This window comes from Ruditapes philippinarum, unplaced genomic scaffold (genome assembly GCF_026571515.1).
Source record: "Ruditapes philippinarum isolate M1 unplaced genomic scaffold, ASM2657151v2 ctg7832_1_1_1_1, whole genome shotgun sequence".
Taxonomy (NCBI): Eukaryota; Metazoa; Mollusca; class Bivalvia; order Venerida; family Veneridae; genus Ruditapes; species Ruditapes philippinarum.
Genome location: NW_026864176.1, coordinates 45,634 through 54,337, shown reverse-complemented (window position 1 = coordinate 54,337; position 8,704 = coordinate 45,634). Strand labels below are relative to the sequence as shown.

General features: G+C 35.0%; 1 protein-coding gene across 3 annotated transcripts; it reads right to left on the bottom strand.

Moving 5' to 3' along the window:
• Positions 1-2,742: 2,742 nt before the first annotated feature.
• LOC132724709 (uncharacterized) lies at positions 2,743-7,167 on the bottom strand. 3 transcript variants are annotated; one of them, XR_009624953.1, is made up of 5 exons: positions 6,520-7,167; positions 5,370-5,608; positions 4,598-4,806; positions 3,739-3,888; positions 2,756-3,234 (listed from the first exon to the last, which is right to left on the bottom strand). XR_009624953.1 is itself a non-coding variant. In XM_060709638.1 (4 exons), exons 1-3 carry the CDS (start codon positions 5,632-5,634, stop codon positions 3,808-3,810), a joined length of 555 nt encoding a protein of 184 aa, XP_060565621.1. In that variant the 5' UTR covers positions 5,635-5,843; the 3' UTR covers positions 2,756-3,234; positions 3,739-3,807. The 3 variants fall into 3 exon arrangements, 2 of the variants coding, with proteins under 2 accessions (XP_060565622.1, XP_060565621.1); XM_060709638.1 differs by lacking the exon at positions 6,520-7,167 and having other exon boundaries at positions 5,370-5,843; XM_060709639.1 differs by lacking the exons at positions 3,739-3,888; positions 6,520-7,167 and having other exon boundaries at positions 2,743-3,234; positions 5,370-5,846.
• Between the last annotated feature and the right edge of the window lie 1,537 nt (positions 7,168-8,704).

Sequence of the window (8,704 nt, the reverse complement as noted above, 5' to 3'; positions counted from 1 at the left end):
TTCAAAGTGCTGCAACTTCTCAAGGGATTGAGATAGAGTCAAAGGTTTTGGGGCCCAAATAGGACATTTTTTCACTATTTCAGGCCTAAAAAAAGGGGGGGGGGGGGGGCGAAAATGCGTTGTTTCGCGTATACCCAGATAGCATTCTATATGGGACCCATGTGGAGCCCATATGGGCACCTATATGGGTCCCATTTGGGCTGCCCATATGGGCCCCATATAGGAAGTGCAACCGGGTTCCAAATGGGTCCCATCTGGGCAGCCCTTATACTCAATATGGGATTCACATGGGCCCCATCTGGGCAGCCCATGTACACAATATGGGCCCCACATGGGCCCCATATGGGCAGCCCTTGTACTAAATATGGGTTTCAAATGGGCAGCCCAGATACTTCCATTATGGGTAGATTTTGAATTCCGGGGTAGATCTATTTTCAATTACTTCAATTATAAGTTTGCTGGACGTTAAGATAGCAACTGCTTGCTACAGAGCATGATTCTTGTACTTGCATTAAATATTCAAGTGATGTTTTAACTCATTCTGTTTCCTGGAACAGACAGATTATGGCACAAAGCCTTTATGATCATGCAAGAAAACAATACACAATGTATATGCTTTAACAATGTAACTTTATTTAGTAATCTCACTTATGGTAAGTGTATATCATATATATATACAGATTCTCAATACATTCTGTGGATGCCTGGTGTCAACAAAGAAACCTTTACTTATGTAAATAAACTTAGAAAAGTATACAATATAAAAATCCGAGTAAACTGTACATATTTGTAAAACCACAGAATTTCATTTTGACTACATAGTTTTTAATTCAAAAATACAGAAATATTATTCAAAAAGTCCTATGTAGTAAATATTACTTTGGTACACTAAATAAGCAACATGTAATGGAACACTGTTTATAATGTACGAACAAAATAATTAAAAATGCAGTTTTAAAACATTAGATACCTTACAGATCACTATAAGGAAAAATGAAACCTATGCTAGACACTGGTAATACTTTACAGAAGGTCTTTGGAACTCCAAGAAATATATGTGTATAATGTTTAAATTTCAGTGAATCAACAGTATGACCCCAAATGTCTTTTTAACTTTCTACATAATTCATAGAAAAAGTATTATACATTTACTGTAATTCATTACAAATTTGTATCTACCAATTACTTTCATTTTCAAATGATATAGATCTACATCAATTAATATAAAAAGTTGTTCATTACAACCATGTATTACACTTTGGTATGGTAGTGCTGAAGAAAAAAATGTTATGCAGCTCGTGAAAAGTAACAAATATAATAAAACAAAACCTTGGCACAGTTGTAATACTGTTCATAGATGTGTAAACAAAATATTATGCAGCTGATGAAAAAAAATTAATATAATTAACAAAACCTTGGCACGGTTGTAATACTGTTTATAGACGTGTGGACAAAATATGCAGCTAATGAAAAGTAACAAATATAATACACAAAAGGTTGGCACTGTAATTGTCAACAAAATATGCAGCTAATGAAAAGTAACAAAAAGTAATACAAAAAAGGCTGGCACGGTTGTAATACTGTTTATATAGACGTGTTAACAAAATATGCAGCTAAAGTAACAAATATGATACACAAAAGGTTGGCACGGTTGTAATTCAGTTAATAGACGTGTAAACAAAATATGCAGCTAATGAAAAGTAACAAATATAATACATAAAATCTTGGCACATTGAAATACTGTTTATAGACATGTAAACAAAATATGCAGCTGATGAAAAGTAAAAAATAGTTTGTACAAGTTTGTAAAAATCAATAATAATTAAAATGTGATATTACACAAAGATCAAATTTGTTGTGAAGAAATTCATTAAAATAATTGTCAGTAAAAATAGTTGGTTTCAGTAATTTCTCCGATATTATCAAAGTTTCAACAATAACAACAATAAAGATTACAAGAATCATCATTGTAAAGTATTTCAACTTTATTTTAAAGGTTAATACCATATCAATACATGTGTTCCCTGTTAGTGTCAAGTTTTGACAAGATGTTATAATTGTATTGATCAGTATCAAAAACATTCCCCAAGCATTTAATGTCTTGATTTAAATAGTAACAATGTTTTTTGTTTGTTTGTTTCATTTTACGCCTTTAACGTCATATAGGCGGGTAGTTTCCTAACCATCGTTTCTGGAGAGTTACACCAGTACTAGACTACCTTCCTCTAACAATGTTTAATGGAAAAAAAAAACAACAGCATATAGACAACAGAAAAACAGCATATAATGTCAACAACAAACATAACATAGCAGCAGAATATACTGACTAGAAGGCAAAATTTGACTAGACAAGAATTTTGCATTTACAAGAAAGACATGCTATGCTGATGACCTCAAACATTAAAATTAGCAACAAAAAGTATAACAAGATAAACAAATGAGCCGCTTACTGTAGTTCTGACCCTTATCACATTTTAAAAATACCTTGATACATATTGACTTTCAATCAGTGGAATAACTTATATGCAGATGAAGTAAAGGTTTGAAAATGTAAAATAAAAGTCATTTATTTTATCCTTTTGATTGTATTACTGATGTATCCGTGAAAAATATATTTGATAATTTCACAGTGAAATGATTAAAATTTCAAACTTTTTATGACGAGACTACTTTTTAAAGATTTTATCATCATTCAAATTTTTTGAATTCAATACATAATATCATGGCTTTTCAACGTTGATTGTCAAACTTATTTTTCAGCCCAAGACTTCCTGTATTTATGAGAAATTGGACTTCAACTAAAATTGATGTTAACAGTGGAGAAAACAGATTTAATATTAACGTTAATATTGAGGAAATTGCATTAGCATAAAATAAAAAGACACTTTATTGTTTGTTGTGTAAGATGTAATTTTATATCATTGAAGGAACTTTAAAAAACAGTGTTCTCACGAGCGCATAGCCACTCATGAGAATACTGTTTTTAAAGCTCTCTTGATGATATAAAATTTCATCTTACACACAAACAAACAAATATCCTCTATAAATTTGCATTTTTAAATTAAAAACATGTCTAGTCACTTCCTTCATTTTCTTCAGGTAAGGTCTCTGACACTTTGTTTCTTGCTTTCCTTCCCCCATCGCGGTCCCGCGCCCCAGCCAGCCACTTTGAAACCTCTATTTCAACATCCTTCCTCGTTGCAGCCTTTGTCGGCAAGTTCCTTTGGACACATTCTACAAAACAAGCATTCTTATCCTTAAAGAATGAAATGAAGTGAAATGAAGGTATTGAAACCATTCAAAGGTCATAAGCCACCTTGTAGCATTTTGAGCAGTATAAATTGGAATATAAACTAATTCTGGTATGTTTTACCAAATATAGATGTTTGTTTCCTGGTTTTACATAGCTTTTAACAATATTTCTGTGATATTGCTTGCAGTCAGTTGTAAGCTGAGATCATCATATCGGTGTATCAGTAAAGAATGTTAAGGTATTAAACAAATAACTTGCTTTACAGGAAGGTGATTTCTGTTTATATTATGCATCACAACACAATGCATGGGATCAAAACCACACAGCATGTAAAATATTCTCTCTTATTAATTTCCATAAAAAACTAGTCAAGCATTTTCCTTCATTAAAGCAATACACGAAGACACAATAACAAATCTTGGATAATATATTAATATATCTATTTTGAAGACACCACTTTGCAAATTTGTAAAAATATCACTTACTATACAATACATTCAGTATCTAGAGGCCCACAAACTTTTTCTTCCCCTTCAGCCACTTCATATTGTACATTATTGCCAGTTCATTTCTTTCATCAAGCGGTCAACAGTTTCCCGTACATCTGCCATACCAAACATTGAGAGGAACCGCACCTTAAATAAAGCAGAACATAAACTTTTTTTAATGTTAATTTTAACACTACTAAGTGAAGGGCTGCAAGTCACCAAATGACAAATAATTGTCAACTGGACCTCAAAAACATAATCTGCCAAGAAAACTGTTTGGATTGACAAATTAAAAGATCTTTCCTCATATATTTACAGCCTAGGACAACACCTTAGTGACTTGTGCCTTTATGTTTGTCCCCTCCACCGAGTGTTATGGGGCACATTATCATTGTTTTTTTATACAAGAGTTTATTCAATATCAACAGAATAATTTTTGATAATATAATAACAGCTCAATTCCTGGATTTTGTGGGTACTAGTCATTTTCCTGGTATTTTGAAAGCTGCCAGCATTTTGATTAATGAATTGACTGTCTTGTCCTAATAAATAATTAATGTTGAAAACGAGGCCAACTGCCTATGTCTTGTGCTCATGGCTATTATAGCATATATAAATAACATAACTGTGTCAATATGAATCAAAAAATTAAAACATGCCAGTTTTTAATTCTGAAATTAATGCAGCAAAGTGTTTGTCCACTGTGCAATATTTTCCAACATAAATATAGCAGAATGATTATACATTATCATCAAGTGCTCACCACAGACCATTATGTTATTTCGCTTTTAGGCCAGTGGATATGGGGTATACTTTTTTCAGTAACAGCAACATACATGACTAACACTATGCTTACCACAGATGAGAGCATTGTCTGATCTCCCAGAAGCTTATCGAATGCTTCCATCTGCTCAGGATAACGAATAGGGAATGAGATATCTTTCGGAAGTTGCAGCGGTTGGTCATCTGCTGCTGACCTTAACAGCATTCGCTGCACCATCCTCTTAATTTCACGATTCTTCTCTCGCATTGTCTCCAAGACTCGGAGAATCTGTGTAACAGCAGCTGAAAAAAAGGATTCATAATTCTAGGCCATATACTTTTAGAGCTATGTGTGGTTTGGATCCATGCTGGTCGCAAACCCATTATGTTGGTTTTGTCATGACCCGGCTCAAATGGAAAAAATCCAGTATTTTAAATTTTTCCTTGGCTTTAACAGTAATTAACGCTAAAATCTCAAAAGGATTGTTGAGTGTGCAAGGTCACAAAAAGTGAAAATGATAAGAAATCATGAATTAAACTTAACATATTTTTGAGCCTAGGCATGTCATTTGGTGACAATAAACATTCTTGACTCTTCCAGGGACCGTAACTTTGGATAACAGTAGTGGGGTCAGGCAAGAATATGCGCACAAATTCACATCATGATAAAGACTAACACAAGTAATCATCAATTTCTTTTGAATATTTTTTTAACTAGGGGCGTCACAAGGTGAAACTTTCCATTTTTGGCTGTGTCACTCAATCCAGCTTGTTATAACATTTATTGACTTGTTTTGAGAATACAACGTTTAATAAGTATGTACTGTAATAATAAATATATTTATAGCTCCGAAGTTTATACTTACTGGGCCCAATAATCTGCCCACGGAAGGGTGTATCAGAAGCACCTTGTATTGGAGAAGCACTTTGCACATCACTGCTGGCCTCTAGCAATGCCTGTGCAGATAAGCGAGGCGGAGATGAAAGTAGGCTTTGTGACTCTTTGGGCGTTGTTGCTTGGTCAATAACTTGTGGTGGCCTACTCTCTGTGTCTGTCTCATTCTCATCAGTGCCACTATCCGATTCATACAGCCTTTTTGATGGCCTATTTACAATAAAATGAAAAAACATTAATAAGTAATTATAAAATACATATACATTAAGTTAGTTATTGCGCCAAGTGACAATATGATTATGACCCGTAATCGGCTGGCAAACATGTACTAGTCTATGTTTACGTACCGAATTGTTGTGCCGCAATTTTGTCTACCAAGGATTTTTAGCACGAATGCGTTTGTTTCCCCGATAGATATTTCATGAACGGGAAGGGTTAAAGACTTGGTCCCATTTGGAAGCTTAATACAAACGTGAAAACGTGAAAGTGATAAAAGATTTTTTTAATTGTCTGGACAATTGTTTTCACAACGGCCCGGGAAGTGAATCCCTTGCTTGCAGGCTCGAATCTGGTGTTTCTGGCCTTCTCTTAACTTAAAGTATGTTTTAAAAGGGGGGTATAATTTACATTTTTTTTCGGTTTTTGACCTTTTAAAGATGAACACAGGTTTAATTATCTTTCGGGTCATATTTTTTCTTCCCAGATCCGATACTCGTGCCTGTGCAACATAGGGCTTGGTTGGTACTTGGAAAAAAATACTTGAATTTGTAATAATAAGTATTTGCATTTAATATTTTAAAATGCTTATGAATGAAATATTGGTACAAAATGGAAGGGACTTCTAAGGCTAGGAGGGGTCACTGGATTTCAAATGATGGTGTCCCTTTAAAAAGGATCTCTTAAAATTTAGTCTAGATAGAAACAATATTATTAAAATGTTAGTGTCGACTCCGTCACTGTTAAGTTATTCAACAATAACAACTATACACATCCATAGGTCAGCTAAAGTGCCTAATAGTGGGCGTAAATTCTAGAAAATGTCGCAAATTAAACTGACAAAAACTATCGCGAAATTACATGGCAAAGGCAAAAACAAAAACATAAATGACGTTTACACTTACCTTCACACACAATAAATCTGTAAGGATATAATATGAAAGGTCGTTATACGAAATCGTCGTTAAATGTTCCGAATTGAAATGAAATATTGTTTTCATGTACAATTTTACAATTTAACGTTTCAATACACAATTTGATTTTAAGCGGCAGCGGAAATCACGTCTGCGCATGCTCGAAATAAATTTTTCATCAAATGCTGATTTTTATAAATTATTTCTGAATAAATAGTCTAAAAACACATTTTTATATTTAGATTATAAAAATTAAAACCAATATAAAAACTAAACAAATTAATTTCTCGCACCTGCTCAGGCATGCTAATATTTATTGGGTTGCCCGAATGGGACCCATATGGGTCCCTCATGGCTTGTATATATGTTTATGCTACGATTTTTATAAAAGATAATAGCAATTTATGCCAAGGTGGTCACACTATAGCTCAAAGTAAACAAGTTCTAAAGAAATAAATAAACGAAAAATCGTTTTTCCTTATAGTGCTGTAATATGGGACCCATATGGGTCCAATATGGGCGTACCCAAATGGACTTGCCCATATTGGTCCCATATAGGTCCAATATGGGCATACCCATATGGGCTTGCCTAGATATAGCCCATATGGGTCCCATATATGCATGTTTGCTGGGTATATGAGGTAAAGGGTTAAGGAAACATTAGAGGACTTTTTCATATTTAGTAATCTAAATTGAAACAACAGGGTCTGAGGTACTATGTGTTATTCCTTTTATCATACCGCTCTTAATTATTTTAAAGTTCAACAATGAATAAAACCATATTGTTTAAATAAGAAAACGCAGTAAAGTATGGTGGCTGATTTGTGCCATTCGTGTTTTCGCGTCCCCGCCAAGCGAAAAGTCGAGAATTAACAAGTAAAAATGATGGTGGGGGCGCGGAGCGAAAACACGCTAATTAGCGAGGGCGCGTGTGAAGTTTAAGAAATAAAACGGCGGGGTGCGGAGCGAAAACACGCTGATAAGCGCCCCTCCTAAAAATTAAGCGTGTTTGTTACTAAATATAGTAACAAAAACGCCTATGCTTTCAACTGATCATGAGTGTCACGTGACCTATTATGAGTTTGCGGCCCGGGGCCGAGAACTAGTTATCAGCCCGCCGAACCTGTGCACGTGCACAAACTAAAACAATGACGTCATATTTTACGTCATCAAAAAGTTAACTGTTGAAGTGAAAGTAGGGTTAAAGCACGAATCGCTTGATTTTATTATGAGAGCATAAGCGTATTTCGTACAAACACAGTTTTATTACTATTGAAATTTAAAGAAATAAACGACAAATTCATTCCGAAAAAAAAATGAAAATAAAACTTGCTTCTAGATCCTACAGTAATGTACTTTTAACACACAAAAAGTAAACAACAGCTTTACTTTGTACAGAAGTTACTTAACTGTAGAGTCTACAGTAGAAATGCAGACAGGAATTTCAACGAAAAAAATTCAAAAGTATTCATTAAAAGAAAAAAATGTTTCTATTAGATCAACTAAGTGTATTAAAGACATTAATACACGTCATAGTTGTGCCAGAAGGTGATAATCGGCCCTGAAATGAATAATGCCCTCGGGCTGAAGCCCTCGGGGCCATTATTCATTTTGCGGACCGATTATCACCTTCCAGCCCTTCTCTGCCGTGTATTAATCTCTTATTTCGTCCCGCGACCCCGCCGTTTTATTTCTTCAATCGCGCTCCGCGCCCCCGCGGAGCGAAGTTTTATTTCTTTCACTTCGCTCCGCGCCCTTGCTAATGAGCGTGTTTTCGCTCCGCGCCCCCGCCATTTTAACTTGTTAATTCTCGACTTTTCACTTGGCGGGACGAAAACACGCTTTTTATAAAACTTTGCCGCGCGTCCCCACTACTTAGCGTGTTTTCGTCCCGCGACTAAATTTCGCTCCGTGCCCCTGCGGCGGGGGTGGGGGAGATTTATTTATTAAACTTCGCACCGCGTCCTCGCTAATTAGCGTGTTTTCGCTCCGCGCCCCCGCCATTTTAACTTGTTAATTTTCGACTTTTCGCTTTGCAGGGTCGCGGGGCGAAAATACGAATGGTACAAATCAGCTAGCATAGTAAGGGGAACTAAAAATTTTGTCAGACAGCTTGTATAATGGTCGAAATTTTCGTGCATTTATTTTAATCGGACATTTATCAAACTTACTTTTA